The following is a 20,807-nucleotide window of genomic DNA, read 5'->3' on the forward strand; positions in this document are numbered from 1 at the left end:
GCTCCGGGTTTCAACAGACACACAAAAACACACCAGCGAATGAGTGCTGTTTCCTTTCAAGCAGTCTCAGAAGTCTGTTTGGGAAGATATTTCACCAATCATCTTTGGAATTCCACTTTTGAAATTTTCTAAAGAGACAGTTGCTGCAAAGACATTATCAGTGTCATTATTTTTATGGCTCTGCAGTCAGTGTGATTGTGGTTGACACAAAGCAGTACCACCCCACTTGGTAACCCACCTCCCTCACCAGCTTTGGCTCTGCATAATCTGGGCTGAATTTCAGAACTTCAACTCCATGCCAAAGGAGAAGTCAAAAGAATGGGCCTCAGACTCTGAAAAAAAAGTCCCAAAAGGAGTTCCACAAATGTGTTGAACACTAATGTTTCTTTGGAACAAGGGCACAGCTCCAAAGGCAATTATTCTAAAGGGATAGAGACTCACTCCAAGTCATATGCCCTGGCATGACTGCTTAAAAGGAAACCAGTTATTTTGCCTAGGGCAGGAGTCTCGAAGTGGGCTGCACAGTGGAACCACTAGGGTAGCTTTACAAACTACTGATGCTCAGGAGTCACTCCAGTAAGTCTGATTCAGTTGGTCCTTAGGACAGGCTGCACATTGGAAGCTTTAATTGCTCCCCCAGGTGATTCTAATTTGCAGCCAACATGGCAGCACACTGCTTTAGAGTCCTGTGTTGTGTATATATCTTAAGCGTGGTTTACACATCTGTCCTTCCCTGACTCTTAACATACACATCCTGTTCTCTGTAGCCCCGAGTATAATGTTTGGGAGATAGCAGCTGCTTAATAAATGTTTGACTACTACATGAATAACAAGAACAAGTAGGTCCTTCCTGTGTGCCAGGCTGGGTGACCAACAGTCCCAGTTTGCCTGAAACAAAGGGGCTTCTCCAGATGTGTGATTTTCAGTGCTGAAACCATAAGAGTCCTAGGAAAACCAAGATGGTTGGTCATTCTAGTGCCAGGTGCTATGCTAAACACTTGTAAAGAGCATTTCTTTCATCCTATCAACAACCTTATGAGGGGAATATTATTTAACCCCATTTAACAGATGAGGGAACTGAAGCACAGAGATATTGAGTAGCTTCCCTGACATACGCAGTAAGTTGTAGACTGAAACTAGATACTAACAGACTGAATCCAGAGTCCTCAATATTATATTTCTGTGAGTAAGTAACTCTTGAAAATGAAAAAGTTCCTCCATCTTTACATAGGGCATATTCACGTTTGGAGACTTTCAAGCTTAACTACAGTATATAAAACTACAGAGGAGAGCCAGCAAGAAGCTCAGTGAGGGAGACAGAAAGCAAATCCTGGAGCTGGAGTGAGGGGAGAGTAACCATTTCGCCTGGCACTTCAGCAGACACAGGACCATTCAGAACCAGTGTTCCACTGGCTGGAGCACCCAGTGTTGGCAGTGGACTAGGAGCAGACCCCAGGTAGCCATCTCCACCAAGGGAGGAAGCCCCTGAGAAAGGAACCCATGTGGGTGTGCATGTGGGCACATGTGAATGGGGTTGCCTACCCTGTACTTGTTTACGTAAAGACCCTAAGTCACAAGTAGAGAGGTGCCTGAGCATTACAAAGTAGAGAAAACACACCCCGAAGTAACCCTTCACCTCAATCCTTCCTTTAGATCACCAAAATGCCTTCCAACATTATTTAAAATTTTATCAGCTTTTTAAAATTTAAAACCAAAGGAGTCTGTGAGAACTTACACTACTAACAGTTCAGTAAAAACCTAGTAAGATTAGGTCCAACCACTATGGAAAACAATACGGTGTTTCTTCAAAAAAATTAAAAATAGATCTACCATACAACCCAGCAATTCCACTTTTTGGGTATGAAAACAGGATTTCAGTGAGATATATGTGCTCCCATGTTTATCACAGCATTATTCACAATACTCGTAGTTAAGATGTGGAAACAACCCAAATGTCCATCAACGGATGAATGGATATAAAGATGTGGTACATATACGCAGAATATTATTCAGCCATGAGAATGGGGGATATCCTTCCATTTGCAGCAACATGGATGGACCTTTAGCATATTATACTAAGTGAGATAAGTCAGACAAATACAAGCAGTGTATGATATCACTTATACGTGGAATCTAAAAAAGTTAAACCTACAAAAAACAAAGAGTAAAATGGTGGTTTCCAGGGGGTGGGGGTAGGAGTGATGGTGTTTAAGGGTGGAGACTTACAACGAGTAGTAAATAAGCTATAGAGGCTAATGCACAGTATAATGAATATGGACAATAATATTATACTTTAATTATGTAATGTGATAAATATCACTACATCGGCAATTGTATTGTATTAATAATAAATGTATTAAAGTAACACACTGTACACTTTAAATTTACCAAATGTTACATGTCAAATTTATTTTTTAAAAACACCCTCTAGTAATTTCATCACATTAAATCCCTTCATTGACCTGGAGACACAGAAAATTCTATACTTTTTTTTTAAGGCAAAGTAGTTGTACAGCCTTTGGTCATCTCACATGGACCATGGTAGGACTCTCTGCCCACATCAGCACCATGTTCTAACCCATGGACATAAACGGAGAGAAGACTGTTAGCTAGTTACCATCTGCTAAAAGAATACATAAATTCAATGGAAAGATCATCAGTGACTCAAAAAGGAAAGGAGGCAGCAGCGGCAACTTGGGGCCATACCTGAAGGGAGCTTTTTTGCGGAATCGCTCCCAGAACTGCTGCTGTTCAAGCTCAAACGCTGCACACCTCTGGCGGAGAAGAGTCACTTCGTTCGCCTGCAGCGGGGCCACGTGCTGCCTCACAGTGATGGCCAACTTTTTTATATTGTTCCATTTTTCAGGCAGCTCCTGCAAATGAGACCCCAGTGTGGTCAGACCCATACTGTGCTCCCTGTCCCCCACAGTCCTGAAGTCGGACAGTACCCAGATGACTTCATCTCTGCAACAATGCCATGTGACAATGTACTGGTATCACCGGGCTGTTTTCAATCCCCCTTCTTGATTTAGCTCCCTAGTTGCCTGCTCTCCTGGTTATTACCTACTTCAGACACAACACCATTCTTCTTAACCTAACGTCTAACCAGTCATCTGTGCCCTTTTCCATATTTTCAAAAGTGCTTGGTTATTTTATGTCCCACATTTCCTCTTAGAGCATCTTAACATTTCTCAGATCCGATTTTTTCTTCTGAATGCAAAAGTTGGTTCATCCCTAATTCTGGAAAAGAAAACCAAAACACTTCATCCCCGTCAATTCTCCCGTGTATCTCCAGTATTATATTGTTTCATATTTATTGAGTTTCAAGCGTGTGCTAGACATTACACATACAGACCCAAAACTTGGACATTGGATCATCACCAATCCTTTTCATTTACTTCAAGCCACCTCACCTCACTCTGCAATCCTGAAACTGTCCCTCTATGTCTTTATTAAGAAAACATAAACTTTGCACTGACCTCTAGCTGCTTAAACACTGTTTCTGGCAATTGTTGTTCATAGGTCTTCAGCAATTCAATAGTTTGCTTTAAGGGCTCAAACATCTCATCGGTGCTGCTCTGCCGTTCCTTAAGAGCCATGAGGTGTTCCATTACCTCAACCAATCCTTTGAAATCTCCTTTTTCGACTTTCTTGAGCAAGCTGCTTTCACAATTTTTTATAAACACTTCAAGGTCAGCCAAGCTAAGCAAAACAAACAAAGAGAACATCAAGAGCCATTTTCCTTCTACTCCTCAAAGGGAAAGTTTATTTATTTCTCCAATAATAATGGCTATTATTATGGAAAACTTTCCATAGGCCCAGCACACTGCAAAGACTATCCTGTGATAAGAATATAGGCCTCTTCAGAAGTGTCAAAGTCATGAAAGACAAAGACTGAGACCTTCATGCTAGAGGAGACTCAGGAGACATGACACGTTAGGAGGACAAATGCTGACATGTGAATCAGGTGTGTAGTTCTATATCAGTATTAGCTTCCTGGTTTGGATAATAGTATTATGGTTACACAAAATATTATCAATTGGGAAAGCTGAATAAAGGCAAAAGAGAACTATCAGTATTATTTCTGCAACTTTTTTCAAAAGTTTGAAATCATTTCAATGCGAAAAGTTAAAAAAACTGAAAATAAAAAAAAATGCTGTGGTCTCTAGAATCTTACACACTTAGGTTTGATCTTGACACTTAGGAGATGTATAACCATGGCCAAGTCATTTAGCATCACTGAGCCTCAGTTTCCTCACCTATAAGACTGGAAAGGTAATTTCTGTTTCACTGGATATTATAAGAATTAAATGAGATTTATTCTTTAACTCAAAAATGTTTATTGAGCATCTATTCGGAGCTCCTGGCAAGCTTCCAGGTTCTGAAGCTAGAATCATAAATAAGATCAACAAAGGTTCTGCCCTTACGAAGCTTACATTCTAGGGGAAAAAGTAAATGGGGGGCCGGCCGAGTGGCTCAGTGGGTTAAGAGCTGGCTCAAGGGTTTGAGCTCTGAGCAACAGCGGTTCGAGTCCGGGCTGAGCTGCCGCTGAGCTGCCAACAGGTGGCAGGATGGCTCAGCTAAAAAAAAAAAAAGTAAATAGGAAACATCGTTAAAATCAATTGTACAGTTTCATATAGTGATGAGTGCTAGGAGATAAAGAGATAGAGACTAACAAGAGGACTATTTTCTATGAAGCCCTCAGTGAGGCCTTTTTCCTGAGGGAATACTAGAGCAGAAATGTAAATAATGTGAAGGAGTGAGCCACAGAAAGAAATGGGTCAAGAGCTTGCCAGGTAGAAGCAGCATGAGACTGGATTAAGTTTGATTTGTTTGAGGAAAAGGGAAAAAGTTAGGGTGGCAGAAGCATAAGTGGAAAGGAGGAAGCATGGAGGGATATGAGGTCAGAGAATTAACAGGGGCCAGATACTGTAGGGCCTTATTGGCCATGATAAGAAGTCCAGGTTTTATTCTAAGCATAAGGATTCTGAGTAGGAGAATGACATGACTTGCTTTATATTTTCCAAAAGGTCTGTAACTGGAGGAGAACAGGTTTTAGCTGGAGGTGGCAGTGATGATCATTGGGGGGAGGGCACTGACGATGGGGCATCAAGAATAGAGGCCAGTTAGGGACTATAAGTGGTGTCCAGGTGACAGAAGATGTTGTCTTTGACCTGGATAGTGGATGTCAAGAGTGGTCAGATTCAAGATAATTCTGCATGTATTGCCAGTAGGACCCACTGATGTATTGGGGGAGAGGTATGTATGAGTGAATGAGAAAAATCAATAGTTGACTCCCGGCAATGGGTAAATGATGATACCATCTAAAGATATGGGAAAGAACTGGAAAAGACTAGCTTTTCTTGGAGGAAGAGGAATAAGTTTAAATATGTTAGGCGTAAGATGCCTCACAGACACTAGGCATCTAATGGAGATATTTATAGGCAGTTGAAGAATTAAGTCTAAAGTTCCTGAGAGATGACTCTGAAAATATAAATTTGGTACTTATCAGCACACAGATGGATTTAAATTGTTGGGCATAGCCAATGAGATACAAGGAAAACATGAAAGGTAAGGTATCCTGAAAGCCAGAGAAAGAAACTGGGGAAAAAGGAGTGATCAGTTGTGCCAAATCCTGCTGAGAAGTACAAGTAAGATGAAGGCTGATAATTGCCACGGGATTTGGCCATATGAAAATCACTGGTGACTGCAGCGTAAGTTGGAGACTCATGGACTTCCGTTTCTATCTGTCTGGTGTATACAGTAATATGAATAACCCTTCTGCTAAAACAACTAAAATGCTTAAGCAAATATTTCAAAATCACTTAAAAATGCATCACTAAGGTGGCATGAAATTAAGGAATCTCCAGAGGCTGAAAATGTAGTTAAAGCAAGAACTAAGTAAGGTTCAAAGCTGCTTTTCATGTGATAGTTTCTACTGAATCCTGAAGACCTTGAATTTCTTTTGATAGCTTTATGGCATGTAGGGAACAGGTGATTTAGCCTAGGACCCCACAGGTGAAGAGGTTAATAGGAAGCTGCACATGAAGTTGCAATACAGTAAGAGTGCACAAGAAATAAATATACCTCACAGAAAGGGACAGTATGGAAATGTGCCTGCCTGAACCTGGGCACTAGATGGACCACTGGGCGAGTTGAAGTACAAGTGGGCTGGGATTGCAAGAGTCCCTTGATGACTTGCAGAAACAAATACAAATCCTTTCCAGAGAAATGCAAGCAGAATCCAATCCTCAAAGGATTCCCATAGATAAAATTCCATGGAACAATATTTTTACAATCAAAAGTCATAAAATACAAAAGGAAGGAAGTCACCAGGAGTAGGGGCCAGCAGAAATAAAATTAAACCAGTGACGATTTCAGGTATTGGAACTCAGATGCAGAATATAAATTAGCAATATTTAATATATTTAAAGGACACAAGAAGAGTTCTTGTTTAAGCACCTTACTTCATTATTCCTGACTCACATAGCAGGAGAAAGTGCCTTCCCTGCAATTTCTTGGACATCAATTCAAGACTAAGAAAAATAACTTCATATTTTTAAGCATGATCTATCAGCTTAGACAGAAATGCTTTCTTTAGGAATCACCCTCCAGAAGCCTAGATAAGCTCTTACAGTCTCAGTAGGTCACAGCCCCTCCCCCTGACCCAGCTTTATTTTCAAGTATAAATTCAGCGTTGTTTCAGAGTCAGGAATGGGGGCAATTTCAGAGGCTCTTCAAATATGCCCAGAATCTGTGATGGTACATGGACCTTTTTATTAAATGATGGATTCTGAGAAGTGACAAAATTTATTGAGGTGAATAACATGAAAATTAGGGCCTGTGGTGGCATTACTTTGTGTAGAAAAGATTAGGAAAAACTTTGATCGTACTGTGCTATGATAATGGGAAATTCTGGGAGAAAGAAGCTAATAATTTTCTGTAGGCCTTTATGTTGCCTTTAATCTGTGGCATGAAGAAACAAACTATATTTAAGCTGACAAATCAAAAGTTGTCTTCAGAATATCCTCTAATTAATGTATTTTAGAACTTAAAAAAATGAATAAATAAAACAGGAGCCATAAAATTTGAGCAAAGAGCAAGAGGGTATAATATGATCAAGCAAAATTATAAAATTACCAAATAGAATATCTAAAAATGGAAAGTATAATTAAAAATTAAATCTTGTTGAATGGATTAAACAGGAGATTTAGAAAAAGCTGAAAGAGAGAATTAGGCTGCAGTATGATAAAAGTGGAGAAGTTATCCAAACCACAGTGCAGTAAGACAAAAAAATTGTAAAATATAAAAACTGTTAAAAAGGCATGGAGGGGGCCGGCCGAGTGGCACGTTGGTTAACAGCTGGCTTGGGACACCAGAGGGCCCCGGTTCGGATCCCACATATGAGGGCCAGTGACACTGCCCTCTACAGCTAAGATGCTGAACAACAGCTCAACCTGGAGCTGGGCTGCCTTGAGTCGCTGGCGACGGCGTAGGCTGCAGCCCCTGTGGCAGTGGGTTGCCATGGGCTACTGTGTGTAGCCAGCAGCCAGCGTGAGCGGCCAGCAGCCACCGTGAGTGGCCGTCCAGAAGCCAGCGACTGATCTGCCTTGCCCGGGAAGAGCGCAATGATGGTGCCAACTTGGGCCAGTAAAGCAACGTCCTCCACAGCTAGACTGAAGAACAAAACAACAGCAACTTTTCTGTTCCCCTTCCCCCGATTCCCCAGCGCTGTTCCCCTCACCCAATTCCCCAATAAAAATCTTTAAAAAAAAAAAAAGGCATGGAGGACAGAAAAAAACATCTCACGTAAGTGTAATAAGAGCTGCAGAACACAGAGAGAATGGGCAAGATGCCATCTTGGAGGAGATGCTGGCTGAGGATTTTCTTGAATTGCTGAAAGACACCAAGTGCAAAGCCTAACAAATTCCCGGTGGAATTAATACAAAGAAACTCTCACATAGGCACTTCAATATGCAACTGCCGATTACTAACAAAGACCAAAAAAAAACTCTTAAAATTAGCTTCAGAGCAAAGATAGATTTCTACAAAAAAAAAAAAGAAAAAAAAAACACGGCAAAAAAATATCAGACCAAAGGCTGACTACTCAACAGCAAAAATGGAAGGCAGGACACAGTGGGATAATATTTTCAATAGACTCACAGAAAACACCTGTTATCCTAGAATTCTCTCTTCCACCAAACCATTTTTGTTCAAGAACATGGGCAAAATACATGCATTTTCAGGCAAAGAAAAAATGAGAGGGTTCCACTGATAGACCCTTATTAAAGGAACTTCTAATGGATATACCTCAGATAACAGGTCTGTAATGTAAAGAGCAAATATATCAGTAAACATGTAGTTCAATTAAACAAACACTGAGTGTATAAAAATGAAGTATAATTTTTGAAGTTTAAATAAATAGAGAACAATTAAAATTACTGGGAATAACAATATAATTCAATGGATGAACAGTTGAGGTCAAACTATTCTGAAGTCTTTATACTGATTGTGATACTGATAAATTTACTCCTTTTAAGGGTGCTTATTAAAATAGCTATAGTATCCATTAGAACAGTAGACCTAGATAGTACAACATGAAAATTAGCAGAAAGGAGAAAATGGAATAAGAGGAAAAGCAAAAGAAAACATTAAAAAAAATTCAACCCAAAAGCAGGCAAGAAAGGAGAAAAAAAAGGAAAAGAAGATCAAATAGAAAGTACACAATATAGTAGGAATGAATCCAAATATGGCAGAATAGGTGTCAATGAATAAAACCCTCCAGTTATAAGGCATATAGTAAGGTAGATAAAAGATTCAATTCTATGACTCTTATAAAAATCTCTCGTAACACAAAGGCAGAAAGAGATTGAAGGCCAAAGGATAAAATGAGAGACACCAGGCAAATACAATATAATACAAAGGAAATTGGTGTAGTTATAGTAATATAAGACAGAACAGGTTTTACTACAAGAAATATAGCTAGTGATAAAAAAGATCTTTAATGTGTGGCTAAAAGCTTCATTTGCCAGGAAGCTATAAAAAGTTAAACTCTATGCTCATATAACATAAGCTTAAAATATATGAAACAAAAAGTGACAGAACTACAAGGAGAAATTCACGATCTGCCATCAAAGTAAAAGATTTTTAACACAATTATCTCTCTAACTGATAAATTAAGCAGACAAGAAAAATACAAGGCAATGAAGATACAGTGGATTTGAATAAAACTATTAACAAGTTTGATCAAATAAGCATGTACAGAACATTATACCCAGCAGTTATAGAATACATATCCTTTTCAAATAAGTGCCCAGAACAGTCATAAAAACTGACCATACTGTAGTGTATAAAGCAAGCTTCAACAAATTTCAGAAATTGTTATTACATATTTCACAGTCTCTGACTACAGTGCAATTGTTAGAAATTAATAACAGAAATGTAACTAGAAGAACCCCATGTTTGGAGAGTTAAAATATACATAAATGCAGCATAATGAATATTAAGAATTTTACAACTAAATTATAATAAAAATATCACATATTAAGGCTTGTGACATGTAGGTAAAATTGTACTGCAAATGGAATTTATAACTTTAAGTGTTACATTAAAAAAGACAGAGAGCTCAAAAGAAATCAACAAAACATCCATCTTAAGTCAGCCAAAGAACAGAAAATAAATCAAATAAATCCAAATAAGGAAATAATAAACATAAAAGAATAAATTATTGAAATAGAAATAAAAGTATAATGAAGAAGATGAATGGAGTCACAAGGTAGTTCTTTGTAAATCTGTGGCAAGATTAATCAAGAAAAGAAGCCAGAAAAAAAACAAAGAAAAGAAGCCAGAAGGACAAATATGATTGAGTAGAAACAAGAAGAGGAACATAACCACAGATTCTGTATAGATTAAATAGGTAAGAGAATATTATAAATTTTTATGACAATAATTTGAAGATTTACATGAAATACATACATTCCCAGACAAATAAGACCTACTAAAGAATATAAAACCTTAATATCCCTATAACCATTAGAAAAATTATGTAGGTAAAAATCTTGTCACACACACAAAAAAATACCAAGCCCAGATGGCTCAATAGGAGATTTAAATCAAACTTTTAAGCACCAGAGAAATCCAACCTTACGCCAACTCTTCCAGAGAAAAAACAACAATTACTTCCTAAATCATTTTATGAAGCTAGCAAAACCACAGAGCAAGATCAGACAAAGACAGAATAAGGAAGGAGAAATTGAAGGCTAATCTCAATTGCAAAACAGATGCATCAAGGCTAAACAAAATATTTGCAAACAAAATCAACGAATGGATATATTGGAAAAGATAGTACTTTGTGTTAGGCTTACCTCAGTAATGCTAAGTAGATTTAATATTAGAAAACAAATAATATGTTTACCACTTTAACATTTTAAGAGGGAAAAAAACCAGAATTATCTTAGTGGAATTAGGAAAAGCACTTGAATATATATATGTGTGTGTGTGTATATATATATATATATACACACACACATATATATATTTTTTTAGCTGAGCCATCCTGCCACCTGTTGGCAACTCAATGGCAGCTCAGCTCAGGCCAGGAATCGAACCACTGTTGCTCAGAGCTCGCACTCTTGAGCGAGCTCTTAACCAACTGAGCCACTCGACTGGCCCTTGATAAAATATTATCTATTTACGATAAATTCCCTTAACAAATTACTAATAGAAGGGAACTTCTTTAATCAAATACAGAGAATCCACAAAAACTCACAGCAAATATTATACTTAGTAATGGAATGGTTTTTGTTTTGTTTTTTAAAGATTTTATTGGGGAATTGGGGGAGGGAACAGCATTGGGGAATCAGAGAAGGGGAACAGACAAGTTGCTGTCCTTTTGTTCTTCAGTCTAGTTGTGGAGGACATAGCTTTACTGGCCCATGTTGGTATTGTGATCATTGTGCTCTTCCCGGCTGAGGCAGATTGGTTGCCGGCCATTCGACAGCCGCTTATAGCAGCTCACGTTGGCTGCCAGCCACTCACAGTAGCTTACGGCAGCCCACTGCAGCCCCACTGCAGCCTACGCCGTCACCAGCAACTCATGGCAGTCCAGCTCCAGGTCAAGCTGTTGTTCACCCTTTTAGCTGTAGAGGGTGCAGTATCACTGGCCCATGTGGGATCGAACCAGCAGCCCTGCTGCTCAAAGCTCACGCTCCCAAGCCAACTCTTAACCAACAAGCCACTCAGCCAGCCCCAGTAGTGGAATGTTTTAAGCATCCCTTTTAAGATCAGGGACAAGGCAAGAGTACTTACTTGTCATCACCACTTTATGCAATATTGGACTAGAAGTCCTAACCAGTGCGGTAAGATAAGAAATAGCAATAAAATGCATTTTAAGGAAAAGACTGAGTCATATGACCCAGCAATCCCTCTTCTGGATATCTACCCAAAAAATCTGAAAACATTTACCCGTAGAGCTATATGTACCCCTATGTTCACTGCAGCATTATTCATGGTGGCCAAGACATGGAAACAACCAAAGTGTCCTTCGATAGATGACTGGATAAAGAAGATGTGGTACATACATACAATGGAATACTACTCGGCCATAAGAAAAGATGAAATACTGCCATTTGCAATACTATGGATGGATCCTGAGATTATTGTGCTAAGTAAAATAAGCCAGACAAAAAAAGTTGAGAACCATATGCCTTCACTCATATGTGGCATATAAAACTGAAAGCAACAAATAAAGAAGACAAACAAAAACTCATAGATACACACAACAGTTTAGTGATTACCAGAGGGTAAGGGGGGAGGAAGATTGGTAAAAGTGGGTGAAGGGGGTCAAATTCGTATATGGTTTTGGAAGGAGAACTGGCTCTGGGTGGTGAGCACACAATGCTACATATAGATGATGTATCATAGAATTACACACTTGAAACCTATCTAATTTTACTAACCAATGTCACCCCAATAAATTTAATAAAATTTTTAAAAAGACTGAGAAGGAAGATATGAAACTATCATAAAATTTTAGATGGTGGCTGTATATAGCAAACCCAAATGAGTACACAGATAAATTATTAAAATTAATAAGTTAATTTAGTAAAGCTGCTAGACACAAAATCAATACACAAAAATCAATTCCATTTCCACAGAAAATATGATTTTAAAATATCATTTATACTAGGAACCAAAAAATAAAATACCAAGGAATAAATCTTAACAAAGACATGAAAACATTTTAAACATGCTGATTACAAAATTTCATTGAAAGACATTTTATAAGACATAGAAAAATGGAGAGAAAACATGTTTTTGGACAGGAATGCTCAATACTATAAAAATGACAATTCTCCTCAAATTGATCTGTAGTCACTGCAATCAAAATCCCTACATATTTTTTCTTTGCAAACTGATTTTAAACTTTACGTAAAATAGTAAGGGCCAAGAACTGTTGGGACATTCTTCTTGAAAATGAACAAGGTGGACTTTCCCTGTCAGGTATCACAATTTATTACAGAGCTGTGGTAATGAGGACTGTGTCATATTAATGTGCCAATAGACCAGGGGCTACTCATTGTGAGAGATAAAGCTATAAAGCTATTAGGAGATGATATAGGAGAGTATCATTAGGATCTCAGGGCAATAAAAGATTTATTTAATAAGACGAGAGAGCAACATAAAAGGAAAGATGGACACATTTAGGCTACATTAAAATGAGGAACTGCTCATCAACATATACCACAAATGCAATGGAAAGACAAGTCACAAAATGAGAGAGTATATTTGCAATATATACAACTAGCAAAGGATTAAATATAGAATACATAAGTAACTTTTAAACATCAAATAGGAAAAAAATAAAGTTCAATAAAAATGGGCAAGAGCTATGAATATAATAGAATATAATGACTCACCAAAAATATAGCATTTACCACAATGAGATGCCTCTAAGCTCCCACCAGAATGGCCAGCATTAAATAGTCTATCAATACCAGGAGGTCACTGAGGATGTGGAGCTACAGGAATTTTAACACCTGGCTGCTCTACCTTGGAGAGAGCTGGTATTGTATGCATTCTCTTTGACCCAGCAATTCCACTCTTATGTATATACCTTAGAGGAATGTTGGACCATGTACCCCACGATACATGTATAAGAGTACTCATAGCAACAGTGCTGATATTAGCAAAATCACCTAAAACAATCACAGAATGGATAGGTGAGTTGTGGTATAATCATAAGACGCAATACTCCACAGCAATGAAAATGAATGAACTACCGCTGCACTCCCAACATGGATGGATCTCAAACATAATGCTGAGTAAAAGAAATAGGACATAGAAAAATATATAATATGCAATAGTTTTATTTTCATAGTTTCAAAATGCAAATCTACATATGTATGTGTGCGTATATATGTATATGAGGTCGGACAATTAAGTTCAAAAACTTGTTACAACAATGTTGCTAACCTATTTTGATATCAGAGGGATTATCCATTTTGAATTTGTACCAACAGGACAAACAGTTAACCAAGTTTACTGTTTGGAAGTGCTGAAAAGGCTGCGTGAAAAAGTTAGATGACCTGAACTTTTCACCAACAATTCATAGTTCTTGCATCATGACAATGCACCAGCTCACACGGCACTGTCTGTGAGGGAGTTTTTAGCCAGGAAACAAATAACTGTATTGGAACACCCTCCCTACTCACCTGATCTGGCCCCCAATGACTTCTTTACCCAAAGATAAAGGAAATACTGAAAGAAGATATTTTGATGACATTCAGAATATCAAGGGTAATATGACAGACAGCTCTGGTGGCCACTGCAGAAAAAGAGTCCCAAAATTGCTTTGAAGGATGGAGTAGGCACAGGCGCTGGCGTCAGTGCATAGCTTCAAAGGTGACCGTAGTCATATTCAGCAATGAGGTGTGTAGCACTTTTTCTAGGATGAGTTCACAAACTCAATAGTCAGACCTCGTACATACACATGTATGTGTGCATATGCATCACGCCAGGAAGAAAAGCATGAAAAGGATTATGTCACATTTAGGGGAGATGTAACATCTGGCAGGGAGGGAGAGGGGTTTGGTCCGGGGGGAGTGAATGAGGGAATTTTAAAATACAGAGCCAATGCCGTTTCTTAGCTGGATAATGCAAATACAAGTAATATTTTTCTCTAAACTGCATGTATGCCATATTTCATAATAAAACTTTTTATAGAGAATGGGTGAGGAATCAAGTATAGACATGTATTTTTGACTTGTGAAGGCCACACAAAAATGGTGTTGTAGCTGGAAGGACTTGTGGGCCGTGTTCTTTTTTTTTTTTTTTTATGATGGCAGATATGAGAACACATTTGCATGCTGTTGAGAATTGATAGGGAATATTTAAGGAGGTAAGTCCTTGAGTAGATAAGAGGAAAGAGGTTGGACTTGGAAAAGCAGGGATGGTTTATCCAGTGACACACTAGTGGTAGTTGAATGTATGGTTTTGAGTGCAAGTAGGTTGGCAAATTTTTTGGTGAAAAGGTATGTTAGTTCTCTTGTGATTGCTTCTAATTTTTCAGTAAAATGGGAGGCAAGAAGGGCAGAGAGGACATTTGAGGGTTAAGTAGAGGGAAGAAAAAGAAGCCTGGGAAATTTGGGAAGCATCTATGAAAATGTGCAGGACCTACTCGAATTTTATGTTTAAAAATTCAATATGCGATTGGTCAGAAGAATGGTTTGTTTCCTTCATCAGGGATGAGTTGCTCAGGTGCAGGTGTGGAGCTCTGAGTTTAGACAGAGTCAGGGTTTCACAAGGTGGGAGTGGGAATGGTGAGCAAGGATGATAAACACTGAGACAGCACAATGGATGGGAAAGTCTGATGGGTCTGAAGAACGCTGCATGGCAGGGCTGCCAAGGAAGTAAATTGGAATGATACCAGGTGGCGGTCTGAGAATGCCGTGCTTAAACAGAGATTTCGAAGAGAGAACAAATACTTTTACATCTTTCCCTCTGCCTCACCAAGAGTGCAATATGGAATTAGGCAGCAGAGGTATGGTGGAGGGAAAGGGCATTGGAGAGAGAGGTCAACAAAACAAGAGGAAGGTGTAATGAAGACTCTATTTGGATGTTGGGTCACTGGGGATGATTATCAGCAGAAAGGTGGGAAGGGAAGGCTAAGCCAGATGATAAGACCTGCAGTGATGGGAAGAATGACTCAGAGCGTCCTTAGTGACTGCATAAGGACAAGTGGCAGTTGGTAGTGTCTGACAGAATTTGCTCCCATGGAGTTGAGGATTTTGAGGAGGTGGCAAAAAGGTCTGAAAGAAGCACTAAAGAGTAAGAATATGTTATCTATCTCCAGGCCCAGTAGTAAGAGGTATACAGGAGAAAAATCATCCCCAGTTTGGGAGGGCTACAAGGGAATCAGCATCCTCAGGAAAGGGATGGGTTTCTGTTAGAGCAAAAAAAGGATAGGAAAAGATGAAGAAAACAGTGGGCATTTGTTGATGAAGGATCTTGAAGTCTAGGGGAAGGCTTTGCAAGGGCAAGGGTGGGAGTTGAGTCAGATTAGGGCATAAAAAGCTAAATGGGGGAGACAGCTGAGTTTAGATGATGTTATGGACTGAATGTCTGTGTCTCCCACAAATTCCTATGTTGAAACCCTAACCACCAATGTGATCCTCTCCCTCTCCCTCTCCCTCCTCTCCCTCTCCCTCTCCCTCTCTCCTGTCTGCACAGGCACTGAGGAAAGGCCATGTTAGAACACAATGAGAAGGTGTCTGTCTGCAAGCCAGGAAGATAGCTCTCACCAGGAATCATATAAGCTGGCACCTTGATCTTGGACTTCTAGTATGTGTTATTTTTTTATGGCAGCTACTAGGATTTAATACCAATTGCACTGTGTATGGGGGAGTGGAGTGGCGGGTTCTCCATACCACCAAGCAATTCTCTGATACCAGCTGGATGTACCATACTTCAACTCAATTCTGACACTATCTACCTGGAGAAAGCATCAGATTCCACAGGTTAAGGGCTCGGTCCTACCCTTCAGACACCAGTCCCAAATCCAGGTTGTCACTTGTGCCTCTGACTAACGAGCTATAGATTGGAGGTTTGAATGATCTCCTGCTTGGGTTCCATTAATTTGTTAGAGCAGCTCACAGAACTCAGGGAACCTGCTTACTCACTTGATGACTGTTTTATCATAAAAGGATATAACTCAGGAACAGCCAGATGAAAGAGATCGATAGGCCAAGAGATTGGGAAAGAACGTGGAGCTTCCATACCCTCTTCAAGCCCACCACTCTCCCCAAATCTCCACATGTTGACCAACTTGGAAGCTTTCCAAATCCTGCTTTTTTTGTTTTTTTTATGGAGGTTTGGTTACATAGACATGATTGATTTAATCTTTGGCCTTCGGCTATTGTTTCAACCTCCAGCCCCTCTTCCTTCCCTAGAAATGGGGGAGGTGTGGGGTGGGGGCTGGACTGAAAGTTCCAGCCTCTAATCACATGATTGGTTCTCCTGGCAACCAGCCCACATCCTTAGGTGGGGTCCAAAAGTCACCTCATTAACATAACAAAAGACACCTTATCACTCTCATCACTTAGGAATTTCTGTGCCAGAAATGGGGACAAAGACCAATGATGTATTTCTTATTATAAATCACAATATCACAGCAGCCCACCCTGAACAACTCAGGAACAGCCAGATAGAAGAGATTGATAGGTCGTCAGGTGAAAAAAAAGGGTCAGACTTCTCACAGTAAATGAAGTATGTAAGAAATAAGGCCAGATGGGATTATCCTGGCACGTACTAAGGAAAAGTGGAAATCACAGAATTACATGGCACATAGTAGACATTCAAAAATAAGTGGTTTTTATTGTTCTTATTATATCTATGTTACCTAATCCTTGAGAACACAATAACACATTCTCCTAAAGTATAGCAAAGTAGTAAGTATATGGAATCACCAACTAATAACACTGGAAGGTACCTTAGAGAAACCCAGTCTTACTGTCTTCTTCCAGGAAACAGGTTCAAGGACAAGGACTAAGTTCTTCTAACTGCTCTGCCATCTGATTGTCCTGTTAAGCCAACTGTTAGTTCATCTGAAGCCTTACCTGGGAGAGATACACGGAAGCTGCTATCACTACTTCCTGGATCAACCATGGGTTTCTGAGGCTCTAACATCTGGGGCCTTGCTGATCTGGGAAGAACTGCCCCTCTCAGAGTCAGCTGACTCCTTAGTAAATGACTCACCTTTGAGCATGTCTTTCATATGCAAATCAATCAGCCCAGAGTCTATACCCCCAACCACCTCCTCTAACTGGCTCTCATACTCCATGACACTGTCCACTTGCCCTAATTACCCCAGAGCCAAGTACCAGACAATGAAGGACATCCCCTAATCCCCAGAGTCTGTTGAAGTGATTCAAACTAGACAACCCTGAACCTGCTTGCCCCATCTCACCCATTCTTTTCCATGGAAACCACAATAAGGGCTCTTGCCCATGTGTTCCCTGGCTCATTCTGTCTCCTGACCGAAACTGGTGCCTTCCTGTGTGGTCCTGTGTGGTGTGGAGTGGCCCCTTCTCTTGGGATCTATGAGTCTAACAAACTACCCTTTCAGTGGCAGTCATGACCTGATCTGTAGGCCTTGCCAAACCTAAATACTAATAAAATCCAAATTTTGAAAAATGCCCCCGTGCCCTTGGATCACTAGACCTACTAATGGAGAGGGACCCCAGAGCAGCTGTCCCTTGAACATTACTCGATTCAGGGCATCACCGTCACCTCCCCAACTCCCACCACTGCTTCCCCTTCTTGCCTCTCTGAATGTGGAAAACTGGCTTCTTCCTAAACAACACCTGCGACGCCCTATTTGAAATATCTCATGTTGCTTTCCTGCAGTTTTCTAGTGGTGGACCGTCACTCCTGCAAAGTCTCCAGATTTATTTGTAGACAGACACATCCTCAACTTGGCTGCTTCCTTTCTAGATCACTGAGCAGGAGAGCTGCAGCATTAAGCCAGACCAGCACCAAACTCTGGAGAGGGGCCAGGTAGCATCAGCTGGCACACCAAAGGCTGATGCCTGAATGGTGGGACTGTGCCACCCCCCAGGATTCTGTGAGGAAGGGGTGGGAGTCTAAATTCTGACTGTGGTGGATCTGTGAGACAAGGCTGAGGTGAAGTGACCAGAACACTGCTAACCAACTTGAGCATTTATTTAGAGGGTGATGCTCTTGCTTAGAGAGCCTGGGGCTAGGCTGAGTCATCTAGGCCCACGGTGGAACAGACAGAATTTCAGATCCAATCTGTAGCAAAAAGCTAGAGTGGCACAGACAGGCATCAGGAGTATGGGGATTTAGTGACTTCCGCATTGCACAGCTGGATAATCTGAGACAAGGAGTGAGGGGTAGAAATAAAATCTAAGAGGCGCATTAGGCCTTGTCTGCCTCTCAGGCTTAAAGAGGTTTCACAGTCAGAGTTGTGAAGGCAGGTTGGACTTTCTATTATTGTACTGAACATTATTTACCACTTACTGAGTGCCTTTCACACACTGGGCACCAAATGGAAAATAAAATGAAGAGAGGTCATGTCTGGTGAACAAAGGAAAGGGCAGGACTAAAGTTACCACCGGTGTTCAAAAGCCTAGAACTTCCAACCAGCTGTTTTAAGTTTTAAGTAACCAAAGAACCCACGGGGAAAAATATGAAGACAGTTAAAAACATGGTGTTCCCGACAGCCTGGGACGCTGGAAGAAAGCTGGAACAACCACATTACCTGTCAGTGACATAGTCAACAAGATGCTGCTTGAACATGAGGCTCCACTTCTTAATTATATTCAGCAGAGATGCTTTAAAGGGTCGCACGTCAATCTTCATCCAGCTGTCAAACACCTTGATGGGCTCCAGCCTGCACACATCTTCGTAGAGCTTTTCATAGAAATCGATTTGTGCTTTAAACTGATGGAGGAGGGGAGGGTTCTCTGGGATGTCCTCTTCCACATGGGCTTCGATCTCCTCAGGGGTGAGGACACGCCCATACAACAGAAACTGACCCAGAATCTCCTTCCGGTCCTCCACGTAGAGGTAGGAATATTGCCCGAAGGTGTTTCGATACTTGCAGCAGAGGGCGCTCATGCTCTGGACTCTGTCCATGAGTGTGACCCGCATCCTTGCCAAGTCAGCCATGCCCTCCATGTCAACCTGGGGAAGCAAGACAACAGCAGGTGGGTTACACCAGCACTTGGCAGGAAGTCTCTGATTTTGCTGGAAAGCGGGATGGCTCCAGATCCAGTACCTGATAGTGGGGAGCACTGTTTTGTGGGGACAGCCGTGGCACCAAAGACGATATTCTAAAAATGCTGTTGACAAGACCTTCAACAATGTCATAGAAACCGCCCTTCACTCCGGACTCCAGAGATGGGTAGAAAACTAATTCTGGGATTTCTAAGCTCAGCTGTGCTTCAAATATGGGGGTGAGCACAGCCTTACATTCTGAAAAACAAGAACAGCAAAGAAAGAGAATCGGTAAAATGGGCAAAGAGAAATACGGTTTTCAAAACACTCAGAGCATTTCCTTCCTTTAAACGAGCTGTTCGGGTGTGGAGACTGGAAATGTAAAATTTGCTAACACGCAGGAGAGGTGAGGGTGATAGTCCTACAGTGTTTACCAGCAGGGGAACCACTGACATTTTGAACAGGCTAATTCTTGTGCAGGGATGTCCTGGGCATTACAGAACATTTGCTCTCCTTGTCTTCAGAGGGCACATCCCAGTGACTGCTCAACTCCAGCCAGTCCCCTTCCACATTCCCAAATGCTTCCCGGGAGGCAGTACAGCCTCTGGTTGAGAAGACGTTGATTTTACAAAGCCAATTTCTTGGAAGCAGCTGATTTCTTCCCAGGCACAAACCACGCAATTCCATGGGAAGCCACTAGGTGAACGGGGTATGCTTGCCCATGGTTATATAGGCATGAAAAACAAAGAGAAGTTATAATCCTGCCCCTTCTGCTTTTTTTCTATAAAAACCAGAACTTATTTTAATTCTGTAGTCCTATAGTGATAAAAAATTCAAAAAACAGTGTAAATAATTAGCAAATCCCTGATTACTTGCTAGACTAACTTGACTTTCTAAGTTTAAATCAAAATATAACATGGAGTAAGATATTCCAAGTACAAGATAAATGCTTAAACTTTTATCAATAACCACTTATTTTCATATATCTTTTTTGATTGTAGAAATACTTAGGGGACTGTCATGTGCTGGATACTGTGAGTGGCATGAAATTGCTCACTGAAATCCATTATGCCCTCTTCCCTAGAAATAGAGTTATCATTGAGCATGTGGCATTTCCCAGCTTGCAGTTAGGTGTAGCAACATCATTCCCTCTCCAGGGGAATGTGGGAAGTAGTGATGGGCGCCCCTTATGGGCTGGGGCCTTTGAGACAGCAGGTGAGCCTTTTCTACTCCTCCCACAGGCTAGGCCTGGGTGTGGCGGTGACCCAGCTGAAGCACAGGGATGAAGACTCAGCCAGAGACAGTGATGAAACCACAGGATAGGAGGAACTTGCCCATGCCCCTGGAGCACTCGCTTTGGACTAGCACTTGAGGGATAGACTTCTTTGTCTTTTAAACTACATTACCGATGGAGTTTTGGTTCCCACAGCTTAGCCATTCTCCCTAACTAAAAAACTGTGGAATCCACAAAGATATGTAAGATCAGTGTCTTACTCTCAAAACTGCAAGAGTGATAAATCTGCATTATTGGACTCAGGAGCGTCCCATCAAATGCATATTTAACTTAAGGG

The 20,807-nt window shown here is 40.5% G+C and overlaps 1 protein-coding gene across 1 annotated transcript in view; it reads right to left on the minus strand.

Moving 5' to 3' along the window:
* DNAH9 (dynein axonemal heavy chain 9) overlaps positions 1 to 20,807 on the minus strand; it is a 340,094-nt gene that overhangs the window by 262,815 nt on the left and 56,472 nt on the right. The window contains exons 16-19 of the mRNA XM_019654458.1: positions 19,298 to 19,494; positions 18,779 to 19,203; positions 3,480 to 3,702; positions 2,707 to 2,873 (exon numbers count right to left, since the gene is read on the minus strand). Coding sequence (XP_019510003.1) covers positions 2,707 to 2,873; positions 3,480 to 3,702; positions 18,779 to 19,203; positions 19,298 to 19,494 — 1,012 coding nt within the window. The remainder of the gene's footprint in view (positions 1 to 2,706; positions 2,874 to 3,479; positions 3,703 to 18,778; positions 19,204 to 19,297; positions 19,495 to 20,807) is intronic.

Source organism: Hipposideros armiger, unplaced genomic scaffold (genome assembly GCF_001890085.2).
Source record: "Hipposideros armiger isolate ML-2016 unplaced genomic scaffold, ASM189008v1 scaffold_222, whole genome shotgun sequence".
Classification (NCBI taxonomy): domain Eukaryota; kingdom Metazoa; phylum Chordata; class Mammalia; order Chiroptera; family Hipposideridae; genus Hipposideros; species Hipposideros armiger.